Genomic DNA, 24,108 nt, shown 5'->3' on the forward strand with positions numbered 1-24,108 from the left:
TACCAATTCAATGCATTGGGTTGCATTGAATAGAGACCATGGCCCAAATGAGATTTGTGAGGCCCACTGCCTAAAAGCACCTACTTTATAGGGAACATACCCCAGGTACTGTCAGGGTGTGTTGTAAGTACCTCCATGTCAGGCAGTGTAGTAGGTGTGCGAATTGTCGAGTCGTACACTCAAAAACACTATTGAAGGATCGCCAGTAAAGGTTGTCAGGCGATCCTCTGGCTCTGAAAACTCGCATTTGCTGACACGCTGCGCCTTATCTTAGGTCTGAGAACCAGAACCTTAGACCTAGGGGATGACTGGGAGATGAGACCCCTCGCCTTAACTACCTGAGCTGGAAAACCTCCAGCTCTGAGAATGAACATCGGAAAGTAATCTACTAGGGTACCCATGGCCCACTGTCAAAGGCAAGGTCTCACCTAAGAGGACCCTTGCTCCGACTAAAGACCTCGAGTAGTAACATTCCCCGAGGATGCCTACGAACGTCCAAGCCAGTCATTGGTGAAAATACGGACAATACATTTATTATGGTGTGATTTACCAAGTTTTAACTAATTTAATACTTAGTTGTTTACATGCAATTGATTTCACCCAAAAAAAATCATATAAAAAAATAGGACAATCTTAGATAATCATGTTTCTAAAAGATGCATGATTAATGAGAAACTGTGTGAGGTTTCATGAATGGCATGTAATTGACTAATGTATCATCATGTTATCAATCAAACAACAACGAACATTTATTTAAATAAATACAATAAATAAATAAACAATAAATGATGAACCGAGTATTAATGGGTATTTCTAAGATTTGCAAACCTTTGAAAAAATTAGAAATAAAATTGCAATCTAAGCCTATGTAGCTTTCAAGACTCTCCAAGAATGATCTTCCTCTCATTTAGGCTTGCTTGCTAATCTTTAGGAACTTTGTTTTGCCCAACTTATTAATTAAATTTTCTAATTAATTTATTTAATTAAAACTAACTTTTAATTAAATAACCATTTTTGTCATCTTTTTAAGTTAGTTGAATTTAAATAATTAAATAACCAAATTCAAATAATTATTTAAACTTAAGACATTAAAATATCTTAACCAACTAAAAGATATTTTATTTTCTAATATAATAAAATAAGATAATTAAACTTTTAAATTCAAATAATTTAAAAATTAATTAAATAAAAGATGTTTTATAACAACTTAGGAATTGGGGTTTTGGGCACCAAAATGGTGCCCCAGGGCCGGCGACACAAGGAGCCAAGGGCTAGGGGTGGGCGACTAGGCGTGCAATGGCTCGGCCAGGGGCCTGGCGTAAGGGGCCTAACTCACGCAGAGGCAGGCGGGTGCGTGCGCGCATGAGCGTTGGGTGCATGTTGGGAGCCGCGGGGCTGGGGTGCGTCTGGCGCACACAACAGCAGGTGAAGGCTCAAGCCTAGCCGTGTGTGAGGGTGAGGGTGAGCAGAGGCTTGGGTCATGTGCCTCTTAGGTGCATGGCTCAGGTTCCTCTTGTTTTTCTTTGTGTATAGATTTCAATTTAAATTCAAGAAATAAAATTACAAAAAAAAAAGCTTATGCCCTTTATGGCTTACACAAGATCTAGAAAAACAATAAAATTCATAACCTAATAGCACCATATAATTAATGATCCATCATTCAACCATACATTCAAAAAATATATCTATCCATTCAATATATATATCTATCCATTCAATATATATATCTATCCATTCAATATATATATATATATCAACATATATATAACAAATGCAAGAAACACACACAATATTTAATATATATATATATGTATAAACTGCTTTGGTACCAATTGTTGGTATTAAATGATCAAATCAAATGTACGCAATGGAATATATGGACCCATTTTTATAAATATTAATACCAGCCAGGATCACAAATAGATCAGGGATTACCTCTTGTAGCCTATCAAGTGTCCTTAAGTCTTTTTGTATAAATCAACGATCTTCCTATCCAGTGTTTTGAGATCTCACACCCAGATCTTCTAGACTAATCCTCAAACACACAAGGACGTGTGTGAGCACGTAGGATTCAAGGTTGATTTATGTGAATCCATAGATGTACTCAACACATGAGATCTAGAGATTTTTGACAGAGAGAAGGTTTAGAATAGTTTTCAGGTTTAGAGAAAACTATCGCTTTTTAGAGAGAGTCTGATTAACCATTATTATCTTAATATCACGTATATCAGATTTATAAAGATATTTAATCTAATTAAATAATCTTTATTTAATTAAATATAATTCAAATTACAACTGATTAGATATTTTCATTTAATTATTTATTTAAAGCATATTTAAAAAGAATAATTAAATAACTGATTAAACAAATTTATTTGAAAATCAAAATTCAAATCCCAGTAATAAAAACCCTGATGCTAGGTGTCACACAGTATACTGTACAGTGTGTGTCGCCCAACCCTATTATGGTTGGCCTAATTTTCTCATTTATTTATTTAATGAACTTTTAAGACAAGATATTTATTCCAACATAAATATCAGTTAATTCAAAATTAACTTTATCTTAAAATATCAGTATTAAATTAAATAAATATCATATTATAAATAAGATATTTATTATTTTCTCTCTTTATATTAATCCAAACAAGATTATGTTAATTTTAACATATAGTTTTTCAAAATAAAAACTATACAGTTAAATAAATAATTAATTCATAATTAATCAATTACCCATAATTATCAAATAATTATTTTATTACCCTATAAAATTAATTCATTTGCAATTTAGTCATTTCTCTTAACAAATCTTTATTTTGACATCCTTACCCTTGACAGTGTAGGACAGAGGTGATCTATGGACCATGGACCTATAATACAAATCTCCAATAAACCAGATTATTAATTAAACTATTTAATCTAGTAATATTATTTATTAATTCCATGATTACTCCACTATAAATATGGAATTGCACTCTAAGTATTTATAGAATTATATTTACAGAGTTTTCTCTAGTAGTCCATTGATATAATCAATATATGTAGTTCTGTCCTCCATTATGGGTTTGTTAATTAGAGCTGGTCAAAATTACCATTTTACCATTCTAATTACCTCTTGATCCTTAAGTACCATTAATTCACTAGCAAATAATTAATCTATAATCTAATTATAGATTTGAGCTCAATAACTATTTAGTTCCAGAATCAACCCTTAAGGAAACCAATATTCAATCTGTTAGGAAAGCATGGATTTCAATATTGTAATACATGTTCCCAGCCATCCATGATATTGAATCTCCAAAACAAAAGTCATTAGCCTCATTATTCTAAGAGCCTTAACGAGTGAATCAAAAGATCCAATAAACATCAACAAGGTTCATGAATACTCCGGATTTAGACTGATCTACAAATTATCATCTATTATGACAAGAATTAAATTTTTACGTCTCACGACAAGTTTATAAAGATAATTAATTCTCCTCGGCCTGGTCATATATAATCTATATTATATACAACACATTTACTAAGATGTCTATCCACATCAGTAATCTGAATCTAGATTACTTGCATCTCATATGCTTAACAAACCGTACTAGTAACCATTTATTAAAGATTTCTTACTTTAATATGTTACTAACTATTTTATTCATTATATATGATCTTAATTCTCTCGTACTAATACAAGATCATATTCTCATGAATGAATAGGGAATTTTCTTGATATTATTATATAATTAATTCAAACAATAATTATAACATTCAAATATAATAAAATTGTACTTTTATTTAAAACCAATAAAATGTCTTTACATGCTTTTAGGGAATTAGTCCTAACATAATGGGAAGTCTAGACACATTAGTCTAAGACATGGAAATGTAAGAGAATTGATTCAAAGAGGAGTCATCTCAATATCCTATGTGAGAACAAGTGAAAACTTGACATATCCTTTCACTAAGCCTCTAACGAGAGATTTAGTGGCTACATCATCTCGAGGGATGGGACTTAAACTCCCTAAAGAGATTAATGATTGATGGTAACCTATCTGTGTTAGGTTCAATAGGTAATAACAAGTCAATCAAATGAATATTAGTTGTACTCAAAACAGTCCCATCTGAGATGTTGAGTATTTATGAGTTACCAAATTGAGGGTCAAAACTGAGAGGTTTTTTAATAGAATTTAGTCTTGTGAAGACAAGTATTTTTGGTAACAAAATATTGTAAGAGTTCTACCTATATGGACCTAGGGGTGGTGCTGTCTCTCATGAGAATTTGGAGTATTCTCAAGAACGTCTATAAATGGAAAGTGCACATGGTCATTAACGGTGCAAAACGAGACATAGAGGTCTCAAGTGAACATGGAAAAGGTGTGTGTGTTATCACCCGTTTGTTATCATGGAAAGATGGTTCAATGCCTAGTGCAACCAAATTTTTAACAAATTTTATGATAATTACACTATAGTAAAGTTCAAGTTGGAAAACACTTTACTTTATGCACCAATGCAATAACTTCTATAAGAGAGAGTTATTATTTAATCATGTGAGGGATACGTTATAATTTTAAATATAATGTTGATTGATTAAATAAGTGTTACAATAGATAACTATTTAATCTAGTGGGGGAATGTTATATTATTTTTATAATATAGTGTTTAGAGTAAATGATTGTGACACTGTAACAAAGGGTGTCACATGTTGTAACATACAAATGAGAGTTACAACATTTGAATAGTGTGTAATATTCAAATGTGTAACATATTTGAGAGTTACAACTCCAGTTACAAATTTGTAACTCCCAAATATTGTCCTTTATTGTGTAGATTTGTTGTTATACAATTTTGATTCGAATTTCTCAAAGCCATAAGTGAAATGGTTGTTGGAGACTTGGTTTTAACCCCAATAATGTGTTTGGTGGTTACAAAATCAATTGGGATTTGTTTGAAATCATTTGGAAAAAAAAATGCACAAAAGTTGTGTGCTGAAAAAGGCCAGTGGCCGTGGCCTGGCTGACAGAGAGCCACGACCGCGACCAGAAATGTCAGTGGCCGCAACCAAGAGAGCTGGCTGCCAATTTTTAGTTTTTTCCAATTTTCTTGAATGGCTCTAACAACTCAAATAACTACCAAATCTCCTTTTTAATTCCGTAAACATCCAATTAATCATTGGTAACAGCCATGGGGTTGGTGGAATTTGAAATTCAAATGGTGTCTCAAAACTCTATAAATAGGAGTCTATTCCTCACTCGTAAGACACAATATTTTCTATCCACTAGACCACTTGGCTAGAAAATATCTAGAGGCTTGATTATTCCAAAGCTATTTCCAATTTTGTGAGAAATCCTTTAGTGCTTGAGAGAGGGGGAAATAAGCTTTTTGACAAAGGTTGTAAACCTTGTTCAAGATAGGTGATCCCCAATGCTCTTCACTTTGGTGGTATGAGTGGGAGTGTTCTTCCTTTCTTGTCTTGTTATTTCTTTTTCTACAATTTATTTTTATCTTATTCTTCTTTTTCTATTTACTTGTATTTCTTGTTTAGAGTTGTAATCCTTTATTTTTTTTATTTCAACACTATTACTTTATATGTATCTTTTGTTTAGAGTTGTACTTCTCTACTCTCTTCTTCTACTTCATTTGTTATTTTATTTGTAATTTTCAGTCATAGAGTTGTAATCTTATTCAATCAACCTTTGCTTTATTTGTACTATTTTGTCTAAAGTTGTAATAGTTCACATATTTTCATTGAGGCAACATATTATTTTCTAACAATTCTTGCCTAAAAATAGGGGTACTCTTTTACCTAGGGTTGGCAATATGGGGCAGCGGGGCGGGGCTCCGCGGTGCCCAGTCCCTAATGGGGCGGGTTTTCCCCTCATTAAATAGGGTGGGTCATTAAACGAAGCAGGTCAATTTTTGCCCCACATTTAACGGGGTGGGGCAGGTCAGACCCGACCCAACCCGACCCGACCCGACCCGACCCGACCCGTCCTGTATATTTATTTATATTTTTAAAAAAATAAAGTTTATAACGGAAACAAGACTTTGATACTTGGATGTTTAAAAAGTCTTAGTGATTTTTTTTTATTTAGTGACTTATTTAGTTGTTATTCATGCGTAAAAAAAAACTCCTTTTTTGGACAATTAGATTATAAAGAGAAGTGAAGATTGACATTAGATTTTTTTATTGGTTTTGTATTTTGTGATGGTTGACAATAAGATTTTTTTATGGGTTTTGTATTTTGTTTTGAGAGCAATTGTTTTAGAGAATAATGGTAGTCTAACAACATAAGAAATTTTATTTTGGTTCCACAAATAATAATAATAATAATAATAATAATAATAATAAAGCAGGTCAATGGGTGAACGGTTTAAACTGCTGCCCCATCGGGTTTGACCCACCCTGCCCCATTTATTAAGCAGGGCAGGTCAAACGAGGTGGGGCGGGTTTTGTTGCGGGGCAGGTCGACCCGCCCCATTGACATCCTACTATTACCTTAATAACCCACTCTACGTTATGGGGCCCATATACTCATCTAGACTTGTACCCCATTCTTAGAGAAAGTGTACTTTTTGATCTTAAAAAGATAACTAATATATATATATATATATAGGGAACGACTACAATGCATCACTCTTTTTTGCAACACTGGTGCATTCTTTTTCTATTTTCAGCACCTGGATAGATATAATCCTAATTTTTTTTATATGATGGTATACATTATAGGTATTTAGAATATCCTGCAAATTTTCAAGAAATTCTGAATAGTTTACGAAGCCGAAAAAAGAGTTCAAACTGTCAAATTTTACACGCGTACACAAAAAACAGGCACGCGTGCAACAGACAGTTTAGACCCTATTTCGATACCATAATTTATTCAAAATTTCTTGAAAATTTGTAGGATGTTCTAGATAGATATAATGTACACCATCATATAATTGTTTTTGGGATTATAACTATTTAGGTGCCGAAATAGAAAAATGATGCACCGGTTTGCAAAAAAAAGAGATGCGTTGTAGTCGTTCCCTATATATATAATATAACTGGTTGCTCTCACCTATTACAACCAATGGAAATGGATTAAAGTACTTATTCGTACACTTGGGTCCCACTCACGGGACAAACTCGCAAAAGTAAAATATAGGATAAAACCAACTGCCTATATATTAGCCTCAAGAAGAAAAACTTAATGTAGGCCTCACATGTTGTATTATCATATGTTTTTTTTCAGCTGCAGTCCTCATTTTTTATACTTTGTAATACTTAGGTCCCAAAAGTTGATTTTGTATCAGTTGGGTCCCTAACCTTTTCAATTCGTATCATTTAAGTCCTTAAATGTTATTTTTTATTTATTTTTTCTTTTAAAATACACAAAAAAAATGTAAAAAAAATGGTGAATCAATTTTAAAATGTTTGAACACTTAATTTATGACAATAACAAACATGACATTGGAAAAATAATTTCATAGCATTTTTAAAAATATTTAATATTTTTATAAATTAAATTAAATGTTTCATTAAAAAAATATTTTTACCTACGTTGTTGTTTTTTAATTAATATTAATAATTATTGTCTCGATAATATTAATTTTTATTATGTCTATGCTTGCTTATTTATACATTTTTTTTAAATAATGCAACTTATAAGTGAATAGTATATATAAAGTTATTTATGTGCATACATATGATTAGTTATAAGTTTGCATTATAAAAAAATTTACAAAATTAAAATAAATGTGTACATGATAAATATAGATAATCTCAAGATAAAAGATGTAGGTAAAAATTATTAATATTAAAAATGTAGTTATTAATATTAAAAAAATGTTGGTAAAAATTATTTTTAATGAAAAATTGATTTAATTTATAAAGCTATTAAATATTTTTAAAAATGCGATGAAAATATATATTTTTTCAATATCATGTTTGATATTGTCATAAATTAAGTGATCCAACTTTTTTAAGATTGATAAACTTTTTATTTATTTTTTAATGTATTTTAAAAGAAATAAAAATAGCATTTAGGGATCTAAATGATACATGTTGTCTGTATTTTCTCCTTTGACACGTGGCAACTCATAATGACTGGCTCGGATAGTCTTAGACGTCTTCGGAGTATGTTACCACCCGAGGGCTCTATTTGAGGCAAAAATCCTTTTAGGTGAGGTTACTTGTCTCCGCTAGTGGGTAAGGTAGATTACTCTTCAAGGCTTGCCCTCGGAGCCGGAGGTTCTCCTGCTCAGGCAATTAAAGCGAAGACTCTCCTCCCCCCAGTCATCTCCCAGGTCTGAGGCTCTGGCTCTCGGACCTAAGATGAGGCGCCAGGTGTCAGCCAGCGCGAGTTTATAGCATCATAGGAGCATCTGACAACCTTTTAGGCGATCCGTCTATAGTGTTGTCGATTGTACGATTCGACAATTCACATTCCCACTACGTTGTCTACACAGAAATACGTACAACATGCCCTGACAACACCAGGGGCATGTTCCCCATAAAGTAAGTACATTTTTTGCAGTAGGCCCCGCAGATCTCACTTGGGTCGTGGTCTCTATTTAATGCAACCCAATGCATTGAATTTGTATTATTTCCCCAATAATGGAAAGAATGTATTACCCCAGCCTCTATAAATTGAGTTGAGAGTCTCATTGTAAAGAGTTCGATATTTTAGAGAGAAAACACATTATACTCAGAGCAATCTAAACACCTGAGAATACACCATTGGAGCTTGCCATCACAAGCTTCAAATCCTCTTAATATCAGAGACTCGTGGATTAGAGTTCTTTTATAACCTAAACCACGTAAAAATCATTGTGTTCGTATTGCTTGTTTCTTTAATATTTCTTTTTAAGGTTGATAGCGAAAAAACAGTCAACAATATGATTTGAAAAAGTTGGGACATAACTGATACAAAATCAACTTTTTGGACCCAAGTATTACAAAGTGTGAAGAGTAGGGACTCCAACCGAAAAAAAACTTTTTTATCATTTGTTTCAATTATTTTGACTATTGTTGCTTCCTATTGTGTCATTTGTTTTTGTTGTTTTATAATTGTTGTTTTTTGTTAATTGTTTAGAATTGATTTTTGTGTGTTTGAAGTTGTGTTGGTGATTTCTAAAACCATATCGCATAAAAATAGTCATATATATACTGCAATTTTCCAACAATTGATACCCGTATTTATGCATTAGAACTACTAATAATATAGTAATACTCCATTTAATTAAAAACAATAAGTTCTTTCCCTGAAAACCAACTTTATAAATAGTTTTGGATTTCTTTTTTTTTCAAAACGTCAATGAAAGAGATGAAAAATAAATAAATAAATATGGAATTAAATTATTGACACTACAAATAACATATTATATTAGAGTAGAGTGTCAAATTATTGGTACATTTTTAAAATATAATTACTTTATAAAAAGTTGTTCCAATGGTGTGCCAATTTTTTTGACAAACTTAACATATGATAAAATTTATGTCAAATTTTGTATATAGCATGATGCATATTTTTGCATCATTATAATTACTATGATTTTTATTTACTTTTATACTATTTTTAATATTTTTAGTATTATTTTTTAGTAATAGTCATGAAATGCAAGAATTTTTATCTTATTATTTTATTATTAATGATTACTTTTTATATATCTAAAACTTGTGTCAAATATTCAGCATATTAATTTTTTATGCCAAATAGATCATAATTTAGATGAGGAATACTAAATGCCCTTTACATGGAAGTCTGACTCTATTAAAATATAATATTATTATGTTACGTTTATTTTTGCTGGGTTTCACGCTGTATAATACGTATTTTTAATGGCCAAAGCCGACACTACTAGCGGGCAAAATCCGTAAATTAAAAAAAAACAGAGTAACAACAAAAACAAAACCAAATCTGGGCCTCAGCTCCCAAAAATGTGGCAGTCAGTTTCCTATTATTCAGCAAAGGGGAAAAAGTTTCTATTCCTATTTCCTCAGAAAAAGATAAAAAGATAATTCTCATTTTTGAAAGTCGATGTGGCTGGCCATAAAGTGTGTGGAACGCACGCCTGACCAATCTCTGATATTGAAATAACTTCAGATATCAATTTCTCTTGAATTTCATTGTCTCCACATGAGTGCATGGGACCCTTTCTCCACCTAACGCCAACTGTTTCCATTATTTATTCATTAATTAAAAAACTACTCAATATAAAAAATCACTAGTCTCATAAGAACATAACATAGGGTTAATATTCTATATATATATTTAATAGCAACATTAAGTACTTATGTATATATACCTATATCTTTCATTAGTGTAAGCGGGATGTAGGTTCATATAATGATGTCATAATTTATATAGTACAACAATATATGAGATAATATTTGGTTTATATTTGGAATGTTGTAGTTAGTAAAAATATATAAAATTTCTAATTTAAAAAACATAATTATATTTTTGAAATATTATAAAATTGTCTGCGTTCTTAGAGTTACTTAAATATATAGATTAGACCACTTTTTCTCCATCTGAAAAGACGTGATGTGATTAATCGATCATTTAATATTTGTTGAATTGGTTTCATCTAAAGAATATACGAACGAGGTTGTGAGTTGTGACCTATGAGCAAAATGATGATATGAGGTTCAGAGATAACAGTTCTTTTTAAACATCAATTATGACCCAGCACATATTAGAAAAAACAATATATATTTAATTTTTGTAGTAAAGACAAACAAACTAGTAAGAAATAGTTTAATATAATGAGAGGTGTACTATACATTAATAATTTTATTAACACTAAAATAATGAAATGTGAATTTTGTTTGGTTAGGAAAGTTTCTTTCTTTTATTACCGATCGATATGAATTAAAAATGAAATTCACTTAAATCTGAGTTGCACCATAAAATTCTAGGATGGATTCACATATAATAATATAATTTAATTTCAAAACCAAATACCTAGAACAAACTCAGTTGTATAATAAGTTAGTACTATTCTCCTTCTTCTAAATATTATCATTTACCTCGTGCAAAGGTTCTGAAGATTTATTTTATTTTGTGATAATACGTAGTCCTACGAGATGTTTACAATAATCATGTCATTAGTTTTATCTTTTAAATGGGCCTTGAATATTCAAATTGGAAGGCAAGTTGGGATGTGGGTTCATTGGTCAAAGCAGTGTGCTTAGTATTATCTGGACAATTCAGGCGGCGGACGAAGGAAACGGCAAGACATGGTCCATAAAAACGTTCATTGACATTTTAGATGATGACTGAGACGTGAACTTTAATATTATATCTTATATATCATATCCTTTTGTAATTGAAAGAACTAAGAATCATAACATAATAAAAAAATTTTAACTAAAAGACAATAATGACTTCGGTTGGTATAGTGGGAAACGGTGGTGGTGGTGGTGGTGGTGGGAAAGAAATGGAAAAAGAAAGAAAGAAAAGAGGTTAATTGACTTCAAAGACAAGGTAAAATCATTTAAAAGAAAACCCAAAAAGGACCTGGCCAAACCTATTTCTCTCTCTCTCTCTCTCTCTCTTTCTCTTTCTATCTACCTGTCTCTCCCTCTAGCTACCTTGCTAGTTTAGATATTTTCTCTTTTTCTTTTTCTTGACAGAATACTCAACTATACTTTGGCATGGGAAAATGTTGAAGCTTCAAAGCCTTTTGTGGGCTCTTGTCGTTCGCTTGGAAACTTGCTAGGCTTCTGTTGTCGTCTTTTGCTTATAAGCGAATAAGTTTCTGCCTTATTGTTTGTTATATTATATTTGAGAGTTGAGGAGGACTTGGACTGCAGCTATGGGAGCTAGCTCGTTGCAGCTCTTTTCAGCTTTCTTTTGTGTACTAATTCACTTGATTTCTTCGTTTACCGATCCCAACGATGGTAAGGACTTAAGAACCAATTTCCACTGTTAAATTTTCTTTTTTGATGGAAAGTTTGGTGTAGAGATTAGCTGAAAATTTGGTCAACGTAAGTTGGAGTGTAATCTTATATGTTTTTTGTGGATTTGGAGTTTGAACATAATTTTTAGCTATATTTTTTTTTCACATAACTTTGGTTTTGATCTGTTTCTAGGCAAAATCAAGTGTTTCGATTTCCTTTGTTGCATGTAAAATAGAAAATTTGACAAAATATATGATAAAAGTATAAAGAGGAGTGATAACCGCATGAAGCAATGCAAATACAGTTTTCTTAAGCTCTTGATATAAAAAAAAATGTTAATTTCCAAATTTGAGCTAAAAAAGAAGTCGCCCTATGTTATACTATAAAATACAATATATTGGATAAAGGGTTATGTTAAATCTTCTCAGTTGTCACTATATTCAATAATCTTAGCTGCTATTATTTTTTATTATTAATAATAATTTGTTGTTGTGTAAGGGGCTCTGCTAAATAGCTAACACTTGTGTGAAGTTGTTATTGTATTTTTGTTGAATTTTAACAGTAGTTAAAATTATGTGGAATATATATATATATATATATATAATATGAACTTGAACATTGAAGGGTCCTTCTGTACAGACATTTGTTCAGTTTAGACTAACCTTTTCGCTAATTCCAATTGTGTCATTTCAGTTGCGGTTCTCCATTCATTGAAAGAAATTTGGGAACATTTACCTCCAAGCTGGGCAGAATCTGAAGATCCCTGTGGAGTACCATGGGAAGGAGTGAGTTGTAAAGGCTCAAGAGTGACTTCATTGTGAGTGTTGTTTCTAGTACCCCTTAGAAAGTAAAATAAGTTAACAAGATCGTTATTATGATTGATCAATCGCTTCATTCTAAGTCTTCTTTATCATGATCTGCTAATATTGGCAGGGGATTGTCAACCATGGGACTCAAAGGGAGACTTGAAGGTGATATTGGGGGCCTTACTGAATTAAGAACCTTGTGAGTTCACTCTTATTCTTGATGAGATGTCATTATTCTTATATGTTTCAGTGTTACTCTTACTAAAGACCAAGCTTAATTTTTATGAAAGTTCATGCTCATTGAGGTTTCATTGTTATTGCAGGGACTTATCGTTTAACCCAGGGCTTACCGGCCCTCTCTCTCCACGATTGGGCGATTTGAAAAACTTGAATATTTTGTAAGAACAAATAACCAAGCAATTTGCATTTAAGTTCCCACCAACTGAAATTTTGTTTACGTTGTTGAAGGTTTTCTTTTCTTTAAATCTTTCAGAATCCTAGCAGGTTGCAGGTTCAATGGTAAAATTCCAGATGAAATAGGCAACCTTCAGGAGCTATCCTTCTTGTAAGAAACACACCATGGTGATTATAGCTGAATAGTTTATGCATTATTATTTTTGGTTTAATTTCTTGACATTTTCGTTGATAATTTGTTCTTGACAGAGCTCTGAATTCAAATAACTTCACTGGCAATGTTCCTGCTTCTTTGGGTAAGCTTTCAAACGTTTATTGGCTGGACTTGGCAGACAATGAGTTGACTGGAACTCTCCCTGTTTCAACCTCTACAACCCCAGGATTGGACCAACTTCATAAGGCTAAACACTTGTGAGTAATAATATAGTTCCCTAGTGCATCTAAGGCATCAAATATATGATATGCTTTTACATTTTTGTTCTGATTATGTGAATTAATAATGCATAAACTTTATTTTAACTATGTGTAAATGGCAGCCATTTCAACAAGAACCAGCTTTTTGGTACCATTCCAGAAAAACTGTTTAGCTCTGAGATGGTACTGATACACGTGTAAGTTGGTTACCATATCTTGGTCATCTTTATTTGATGTTTGTTTACTTATCTAACTTCACCTACTTGTTCATTGACAGATTGTTTGATGGAAACCAATTTACTGGAACTATCCCATCAACAATAGGACTTGTTACCACTCTTGAGGTTCTGTGAGTAACATCTCCCTTGACTTATCTTCTTTTGCTCTCCATTTATGTTAGAAATTTTTACCAGTTTCAAACTTATTGACACCGTGAAGTTGATGAATCTAAAAGTTTCTTTTTAAATTTATCTACAGGCGACTTGATAGAAATGGTCTATCAGGGGAAGTCCCATCAAATCTCAACAACCTTACAAATATCAATGAATTGTGAGTACTACAAAATTATCAAAGAGTATATGAAGTGTTGTTTATAAACAAATAGAAATATTTGACTGGTGCTTAATTATTTGGTACTTGTATGTATTCTGACAGAAATTTGGCCTCTAACAAATTCAACGGCTCTTTTCCAAACTTAACGGGAATGGTTAACCTAAATTATTTGTAAGTAGATAGCCAGAAGTTGTCATTTCCAGTTTTATGTTCTTGAAATTTATTATTTTGTAATTTCAGTCTACAAACTATCTTTTACTTTTTTCTGCAGGGACCTGAGTAACAACACCTTTGACACAACAGAACCACCAGTTTGGTTCTCATCATTACCAACCCTCACAACTATGTAAGTTATTTGGAGGTTACACATATATGTCATTGCATCCATCATTAAGAAGTCCTATAATTGTGAATTCTGGATATTTTCTTGAATCCAGGATTGTTGAAAACGGGCCGCTAGAAGGGAGAATTCCAGCCAAGCTATTCAGCTCTCCACAGTTGCAGCAAGTGTAAGTACAGATATGAGGACTAAAGACTTGATCACATTTAAAGTAATTTATTGAAATAGTCAGCTCACAATTATGCTCAACTCTTGGCAGGAAACTGAAAAATAATAAATTCAATGACACATTGAACATGGGTGACAGCATCAGCCCACAACTGCAGCTTGTTGACTTGGAAAACAATGAAATTCAATCAGTAACAGTTGGAGTTTACAAAGAAACATTATTGTGAGATAATTTATTTCCATTCATCTTAGTTGTTAAATGAAACTAACCAGTTCTTACGTTCATCATTTCTAAATATCAATTTCATGTATATAGACTTCTAGGTAATCCAGTGTGTGAGACTACTGGCATTGCAAATTCCAATTACTGCCGGCTTCAGCAGCAATCTTCAAAGACATATTCTACAAGCTTAGCTACATGTGGAAGTAGATCTTGCCAATTGGATAAAAAGCTCAATCCTCAGAGTTGTGAATGTCAATATCCTTATGAGGGGACATTATATTTTAGAGCACCTTCCTTCAGGCAATTGACTGATGAAAATAGGTTTCATGCACTTGAAATGAGCCTTTGGACGAAACTTGGCCTTAATCCTGGTTCCGTGTCTCTTCAAAACCCCTTCTTCAATATTGATGACTATCTTCAAATTCAATTGGCTCTCTTTCCATCTACAGGGGAGTTTTTTAATAGATCTGAGATTCAGAGAATTGGCTTTGAATTGAGTAACCAAACTTACAAGCCACCACATGAATTTGGACCATATTACTTCATTGCAGCTCCTTATACCTTTCAAGGTGATTGAGGTTAAATATTTAGTAGGAATAGGTTTTTTGTTCTCATATTAGTTGAACTAACAAGGAAAAAAAAAACACGAACTTATTTCAGGCGCACATAAAGGAAATTCAATAAGCACAGGAGCAATTGCTGGGATAGCAACTGGCTGTGCAATTTTGGTTCTAGGCCTGGTAGCCGTAGGAGTATATGCCGTTCGACAGAAAAAACGTGCTGAAAAGGCCATTGGACTAAGTAGACCTTTTGGTAATAAAAAATATCGTATCTAGCCATTTTTCTTCTTTATAATTTGAAGCTTCATTATAAGTACATAGACATGGCTTGAAACTAGTTACCATATATAACTAATTCTTCACTTTGTTCCAGCTTCGTGGGCACCAAGTGGGCAAGATAGTGGAGGTGCACCACAACTCAAGGGAGCAAGATGGTTTTCGTATGATGAACTTAAGAAGTGCACCAGTAATTTTACTGCAAGTAATGAGATTGGATCTGGCGGCTATGGCAAGGTAAAAGTTCAAGATTCATGCCTTTGATCAACACATTTGACCTTTTCTTCAAGTTGCTGCTCTTCAATTTATTTTGTTTCTCTTTACAGGTTTATAGGGGAAAGCTCCCTGATGGACAAATAGTGGCTATCAAAAGAGCTCAGCAAGGATCAATGCAAGGTGGACTCGAATTCAAGACTGAAATCGAGCTGCTGTCTCGAGTTCATCACAAAAATCTTGTTGGCCTTCTTGGTTTCTGTTTTGAACAAGGAGAACAAATGTTGGTCTATGAGTTTATGCCAAATGGAACGCTAAGGGAAAGTTTGTCAGGTAACTCTTCTATCTTCCAACTTTGAGTTGACCAATTAAAAGTTGAGAACAGTCCTTAAATCAAAGTAATTTGAATAATCTGATATCCGGGTACAATCTTTTAGTTGTGTTATTAACAACATATTACGGTACAAGAAAGAAAAAGTATCATATTATAAACTTTTCCATTTCATTTCTTATCCAAAAAAAGTTGTATCACATATCTACAATCTACACTTCGCTTAATACAAATATTGTTGAGCTGATCAAAATCCATTCCGTGTCATGTGAATTGTAGGGAAATCTGGTATTCATCTCGATTGGAAGAGGAGACTTCGCATAGCTCTTGGATCAGCGAGAGGACTAGCTTATCTACATGAGCTAGCAAATCCTCCAATAATTCACAGGGATGTCAAAACAACCAATATTCTACTAGATGAAACTTTAGGAGCAAAGGTTGCAGATTTTGGCTTGTCTAAGCTGGTCTCAGATAGTGGAAAAGGACACGTTTCAACTCAAGTTAAAGGCACTCTGGTGAGTATTAAGCCACATTACTTAGTAAATGTAAATCCTCATTATGATACTTTTAAATGAAATAGAACACTGCTGAGAACATCAGTTGTAAGTGGTCGAGGAGCTTTTTGCCTGGACATCATTAACCAGACTTAACAAGCGCCATTAATATTAATTTTATATTGTGAGGAATAAAAAGAAGATGAAGAAAACACTCATTTAGGCCTACTTTAGTTTGGTATTATTGTGCTTCTGAAAGGAGGAGCAATGATATATAGAAAAATTAGGCAGGTGATACTAATTGTGGCTAGCTTTCATTTCTACTCCATTTTCAAGTAAAAGGGCGTGATCCCTATTTTTTTTGCTTATAAGAATCATTATTTTTGTTTCTATGATTAAAAGTAAAAAAGCTGGCATTTTAGCAATTCAAATTGCTAAAAGAGTCCAAAAGCATAAGTCAATCAACACCAAATAGAAAGTACTTTTACCATGCTGATTTTCTTTTGTTCTGTTCTTACTTGCAGGGTTATCTTGATCCTGAGTACTACATGACTCAACAATTGACAGAGAAAAGTGATGTGTATAGTTTTGGAGTTGTTATGCTCGAGCTCATAACTGCAAAACAACCAATCGAGAAGGGAAAGTATATTGTACGCGAAGTAAGGACGTCAATGAATAGAAACGATGTGGAGAGTTATGGAATGAAAGAGATGATGGATCCAACCATTAGAAACACTCCAATTCTTATTGGCTTTGGTAAATTCTTGGATTTGGCCATGCAATGCGTTGAAGAGGCAGCTGCTGATCGTCCAACAATGAGTGAAGTTGTTAAGGCTATTGAAACCATTTTACAGAATGATGGGATCAATACCAACTCAACATCAGCGTCCTCTTCCGCCACCGATTTCGGAAACACAAAAGGTCCACTTAAACATCCTTATAGCAATGATGCTTTGCCTAAGAAGGATATTAGTGATAGTGATGCCTTTGATTATAGTGGTGGATACACACTCTCAACAAAGATTGAACCCAAGTAGCACAACATTTTGCTTGTGTTTCATTTTTTTTTTCTTGATTTTTTCTTTTTCTTTTTTAAACTGGAAAAAGATTGTTGTACGTTATTATATATAATGTTTGATATATAGTGGCTTTTAGCGAAGGGGAAAAGTTGTCCTACAAGGTTTTATAATCATGTCATTAGTTTGTCACATCAGTTATGTAATTTTAGTTTTTTTTAATATTTTTTTTAAATGGGCCTCGAATATTCAAATTGGAAGGCAAGGCGGGATGGGGAGCCATTGATCCACGCAGTGTATTTAGTCTTATATGGAGAATTCAGGTGACGGACGAAGAAAACGGTGGAACTGTTGAACACCACAACACATGAAAAACACAACTATTTTATTATTACAAAAGTAATTATATCAAGATTTTGATACAATATTTGATCACAACACGCTAAATATTTACCCACCTTATTTTGGAACACTCACTAATTATTTCTCCCGCACTTTTATTAGACACACACTTATATATTATACATTATACTTTTTAGAACACTTAGTCACTTTTTGGACACACAACACAATGGACCCAAGGTCCTGTATATAGACGATGAAAGCTGGTTTAGTGACAGACTATAATTTTGCTAGAAATTTCTAGCATTGTTTTTATTGGGCTTGGCCCAATAGCTAGAGAAATCTAGCAAATCATCTATGATTCTATAATATTGCTAACTATAGCAATGACTAGAAAAGTCTAGAAACTTTGAGAGGCGGTGACTTCTTAATACAACAACACTGACTCTTCATATTGAGTTGTTCTATGAGTTTTTGAAATCTTATCGTGTTGAGTATTTTAGTGAACAAGTTTGTTGCCTGGTCTTCGCTCTTTACTTTGTGCATCTCTAGCTCCTCTTGCAATACTTTTTCTCTCAGAAAATAATAGTGCACCTTCACATGTTTTGTTCGAGCATGAAAAAATAGATTTTCTACTAGACGAATAGCATATTGATTATCACAAGAAAGTGGCACTGCATTGTCTGTAGATTGGTGTAGATCATTCATCAGTTGCATTAACCACGTACTTTCCTGAGCTGCCATTGCTGCTGCTCTATATTCTGCTTCAGTGGTTGACAACGACACTGTTGGTTGCCTTTTGCTACACCAAGATACAACTCCAGATCTAGGCTTGAATACATATCCAGTTGTTGATCGAGGAGTATCACGATCTACAACATAATCAACATCGTAGTCTCCAACTATCTTAACCTCTTCACCTTTCTTATATAAGAGGTCGTAGTTAATGGTATCTTTGACATACCTCAGCATTCGTCGCACTTCTTCCAAATGAGGTTTCTTTGGGTGTTGCATATATCGACTAGCTACTCTAACTGCATACGAGATCTCTGGTCGAGTCAATGTTAGATAAATTAGACTAACAACCAGCTGTCAGTACATTGCTCCAACTTGCAAGTCCTTCCCTTCATGCCACATAACTTGGCATTAGCTTCCATAGGTGTTGAGATGGGCTTGCATTCGAGCATTCCAAACCTTTGCAATAAATGTCTTGCGTACTTTTGTTGACAAAGAAATAAACCTTCCTTAGTTCGATCAACTTCCAATCCATGAAAGTGTTTTAATTCTCCAAGTTCCTTCATCTGAAAGTGAACTGGTAGGCTTTCCTTTGTTTGGAAAATTTTGCTTCATCATCGCCTGTGATGATGAGGTCATCAACATGTACCAAAACAACTGCAATCTTTGCTTCCTTTACTTTAACGAATAAGCTTGAATCTGCATGTGCCATAACATATCCACTCTCCACTAAGAACTCAACAATCTTGCCATACCATGTTCTTTGAGCCTGATTTAATCCATAGAGCGCCTTTTTCAATTTACAAACAAACTCAGGATGAACTTTATCCTGAAATCCTCTTGGTTGGACCATATATATTTCTCGATCTAGCTCTCCATGTAGAAAGGTGTTCTTCACATCCATCTGCCATAGTCTCTAGTCTTTACATGCTGCAAGGGCCAACAGGACTCATACTATTGCAGTCTTGGCAACTGGGCTAAACGTCTCATCATAGTCTAGCCCATACTGTTGAGAGAATCCTCGAGCTACTAACCAAGGCCTTATATCTCTCGATTGATCTATCAGGACGAGTTTTTACCTTGTATACCCATTTGCAGGAAATAGGTTTTACTTCCTATAGCTTTGGAACCAGTTCCCAAGTTTGATTATTCTCTAAGGCACTTATTTCTTCTTTCATGGCTTCTATCCACTTGATATTTTGGGACACCTCTTCAAATGTATTCGGTTCTCTGAATTTTTCTTCTTCAGCTACAACATACTTGGGATTCAACTTCCGTGCTCTTGTTGATCTCCGAGACTGTGGGCTTACTTCTTCAGGTTGACTATCACTTGCATCATCTGCTGCTCTTTGATGCTATCATGTTTTCCAGGGACATTGTGATGCCTCTTCATTGTCTTCCTCACTTTGTTCTTCTTCATCCATTTCTGGAGTCTATTGTAGCTCAATAATTTGCTCCCCCATCTTCTTTTGCAAATTGTCTTCTATTTCTTTAGAATCTGGCAACTCTTCCTTTTGTGGTGACCACCATGGTGATGCTTCATCAAATACCACATTTATTGACATATAACATTTTCTAGTATTAGGGTCGCAACACCTCAACCCTTTCCTTTGGCTATTGTATCCCACAAAGATACATCGAATGGCTTTCTTGTCAAATTTTCTACGTAGATGACTTGGCACGAACATGTAGCATATACAACCAAACACTCGAAAATGACTTACTGCAAGTTTTCAACCCCAATTTCTCAAAGGGTGAAATGAACCCTAACTTTGCTTGGGGAAGTCTATTGATGACATGAGCTGTTGTCTTCATACCTTCTGCCCAAAATCTTCATGGAACATTCTTCGCATGTAGCATGCTTCGACATGTCTCTGCAAGGCATTGAATCTTCCTCTTAGACACTCCATTCTATTGTGGTGTATTTGCACATGTGAATTGATGGCATATGTGACACTCTCATAAGTACTGAGAAAATTCATCTGATGTATACTCATCGCCATTGTCTATTCGCAAGCATTGAATTTTCTTGTAAACTTCTCATTTGACTATTTCTTTTAGTTCTTTAAATTTTGAAAAAGTTTCAGACTTTTCTTCTATAAAGAACACTTATACGTACCATTTGAAGTCTTCAATGAAGGTAACCATGTACCGCATGCCGCTGATCGATGGATGCTTGACTCGCCCAAATACTTCAGAACGGACTAGCTCCAATGGTGCTTTGACTTTGGACTTTGTGTCTTCATACGGTAATTAATGCACCTTACCGTTTTGGCAGCCAGCACATACAGTCTCTATTATAACTTCAAGTTGAGGAAGACCTTTTAGCATAGACTTCTTCATCATCACCCTGTGTTTATGATAGTTGACATGTCCTAGCCTTGGATGCCACAAATTTGTTGTTTCGAGTCTTGTCTACATAAGTCGACACTGCTGACATTAAATAGAAACATTTTAAATGTCTCCCTTTCATCATCAGTGTTCTAGAGATCATAAGGTCTTGATATATCTTGACATCACGAGAATCGAATAAGACGTGATGGCCTGATGTTGTAAGTTTTTCTTCATTCCAGGTACATGGTAGACATCCTGAGTGGTACTTCCTTTGAACTGAATCACGACACTATTTTTGTTTTACTGATATCGACAATCTGTAATCTTGAGTTGTTGGCTGTCACTACCGCGCGACCACATTTGTACTAGGTCATACTTTGCAACTTCTCTTTGTCTCCTATAATATGATTTGAGCAGCCAGAGTCGATTATCCAATCATTATTATAGTCAATTGGTCCAGGAATAGTAACCGCCAGAGCTAAGTCTCCTTCCTCCACAGCGAAAGATGCTTCAGCATCCCATTCTTCATCGCTTGCTCGTCCTAAGTTTGACGTGACTACATTGCCCTCTGCTGTTTTTTTCTAGGACCAACAATATTTAGCAATGTGGCCCTTCATCCCATAGTTGTAGCATTTACCATCATATCTATAGTTACTCTTAAATTGGCCACGCCAGTTGTCTTTCTTTTGAGCTTCCCCTATTTGGGAGCTTCCATGATGACCATCTTTGTCATCATATCTTCTAGAACCTCTGCTAGAACTTGGTTGGTGTAACGACCCAAATTTGCTAATAAGGCTTAGGGCCTTGATTAGCGTGCCTGGAGGGCAATAAGTGAATTATTGTTATAATATGTGAATTTATGTGAATATGTAATTAGTGATGCATGTTTAGGTGAATTAAATATGCATGTGGGCTCCATCTGGCTATTAGGGGCATGATTGTAATTTTAGCCCGTTGATGGCATAAATGTGATAATTGTGATATACCTACGATATATATGTGTTGCACGATCTGAGACAGTCCTAGGGATCGGTTAGCTAGAAAGTCACAACGGGGTCGAAAATCTGACTCGGGGCGAGTCGAGGGGTATTTTGGGTATTAGACATCTTATGGGGTTATCAGGTTACGGAAGTAAATATTTGGAGATATATTCGAGGTTAGAATGCCTAGGAGGGAGTATTGGGGAAATTTACCATTTTGTCCTCGGGGACGTTTTTGGCACCTTGAGCCTTGAGGTAACCTTATAGACTTAAGTTAAATAAAACAAAATATAGGAAACCCCCAAATTTCTCTAAACCGACCCTATCTCTTCCTTCACCGCTCTTTTGAAGATTTTCTCTCCATTGGAAGCTTGGGAGAACTCTTGGTGAAATCAAACCAAAGACTAAGAAGTGGAGCTGGGATTTTGGGAGCTAGAGGCTTGGAGCTTAGGGAATTAATCCAGGGATCTAACTCAGTTCAAGGTAAGCTTTAATCTTAGTAAATTAAAGCTGTTGGTCTCTGCTGGTATTTTCAGAGTTTGCATGTGAGTAAGTGGTGAATTGCTCTTGAGTGTTTGGTTGAGCTTTGAGGCTAGTTTCTGTTAGGTTTTGATGCTAAAGTTGTGTTAGAACTTCTGTGATGAATGTTTGGATTGTTAGGCTGACTTCTATGGATAATTGGCTTGGTTTTAGGAGAGAAAATGGAGGAATTTTCTGGGTTTGAAGGGTCGGGCCGTGGCCCTGTTCTTGCTGAGCCGCGACCCTTTAGAACAATGGTGCGGCCTGATAGAAGGGGTGTGCCGCGATGCCCTATAGTAGGGTCGCGACGCGTGTTGGCAGAAAAGAGACTGAGCCTCTAGTTGAGCTTAGGGCCGCGGTATGGGATCTTAGGGTCGCAGCGCTCAGTGCATTTTTGGGTTTGTAAGAGGTTTTAGGCTCAGGAATTCAATAGTTAAGGCTCGGGATGGATTCTATCACCCGGATTGATAGAATTAAACGTTCTGGAGATTAGAATTATGACCCAAAGCTATTTAATGGATTAGAACTTGATGGGTGGAAATTGTTAATGCGTTGTGACTAGGGTTTCGGCAAGGCTCAGACTAGGGAACTGTGCTCGGCACATCGGTGCTTGGAAAGCTCGGGACACAGGTAAGAAAACTACTGTTCCCATAGAGCTTGTGTTGCAGGGCTCGACCCTATATAACTGTGTTGCAGGGCGTGGCCCTTTGATTGTATTTATATGTGTTTAAATATATGTTTAGTTATATTATGTGTGTATATAAATGATGGAGCAGCGTTTAGCACGCGGAGTGCGAGTTGCCAGGGCGAGACCCCAAGGGATACCTGGGATATCCTTACAGTATAGACCGTGTACCCAGGGCCTGGTAAAGCGCCTGGGATGGCATGGCCGTATATGTATAGCCTGATGAAGGCTTGATTTTATGTTAAGTGTTTGATGTGCATATATTATCTGCTTGTGAGGGTTTTCTTGCTGGGCTTCGGCTCACGGGTGCTCTATGGTGCAGGTAAAGGCAAGGGGAAAGTCGATCAGCCTTGAGTATGGTGAGCGTGACGAGCGGCGCGTACATGTCTGGTCTGCCTGGCTGCCACAGCCAGGGGTGCTTTTGGGGGATGATTGTACTAAACTTAAATTTTGTCATTTAGTCGACTCTGGTTATATTTTGAGTTGTACATATTTCTAAACAATGTTTTTGGGATCCCAAATGTTAAACGTTTTATAATTTTTCAATGAAAGGTTTATTCTCAAATTTATGACTCTAATTACGATTTAATTACACTTTTGTCCTTAAACCTCGACCAGCGAGTTAATTGCACATTTTAAACTCACTCAGTAACGACTCTAAGGCAGTAGGGTGTTACAACTTGGTATCAGAGCGAGCTAAGGTTTATGGTTTCTGGAGAATGACCGAACATGTACGCTCGCTGTAAGTTGCAAGCTTGACTCAGGGATGGTTGGTAATAATTGAATTGCTGATTATGTGTTTAAATGCCCTGTTTGCCTGCTTATTCTATA

The 24,108-nt window shown here is 34.7% G+C and overlaps 1 protein-coding gene across 1 annotated transcript; it reads left to right on the top strand.

Annotated features, from left to right (window-relative positions):
- The first annotated feature begins 11,494 nt into the window (after positions 1 to 11,494).
- LOC133777416 (leucine-rich repeat receptor protein kinase HPCA1) lies at positions 11,495 to 17,825 on the top strand. The gene is made up of 19 exons (XM_062216986.1): positions 11,495 to 11,875; positions 12,569 to 12,692; positions 12,809 to 12,880; positions 13,005 to 13,079; positions 13,175 to 13,246; positions 13,345 to 13,506; positions 13,632 to 13,706; positions 13,787 to 13,858; positions 13,987 to 14,058; positions 14,164 to 14,232; positions 14,333 to 14,407; positions 14,499 to 14,570; positions 14,661 to 14,792; positions 14,886 to 15,361; positions 15,453 to 15,605; positions 15,726 to 15,865; positions 15,955 to 16,174; positions 16,452 to 16,687; positions 17,191 to 17,825. The coding sequence occupies exons 1-19, from the start codon at positions 11,791 to 11,793 to the stop codon at positions 17,701 to 17,703; spliced, it is 2,895 nt and encodes a 964-aa protein (XP_062072970.1). The 5' UTR covers positions 11,495 to 11,790; the 3' UTR covers positions 17,704 to 17,825.
- The last annotated feature ends 6,283 nt before the right edge of the window (positions 17,826 to 24,108 follow it).

Source organism: Humulus lupulus, chromosome 5 (assembly GCF_963169125.1).
Source record: "Humulus lupulus chromosome 5, drHumLupu1.1, whole genome shotgun sequence".
Lineage (NCBI taxonomy): Eukaryota > Viridiplantae > Streptophyta > Magnoliopsida > Rosales > Cannabaceae > Humulus > Humulus lupulus.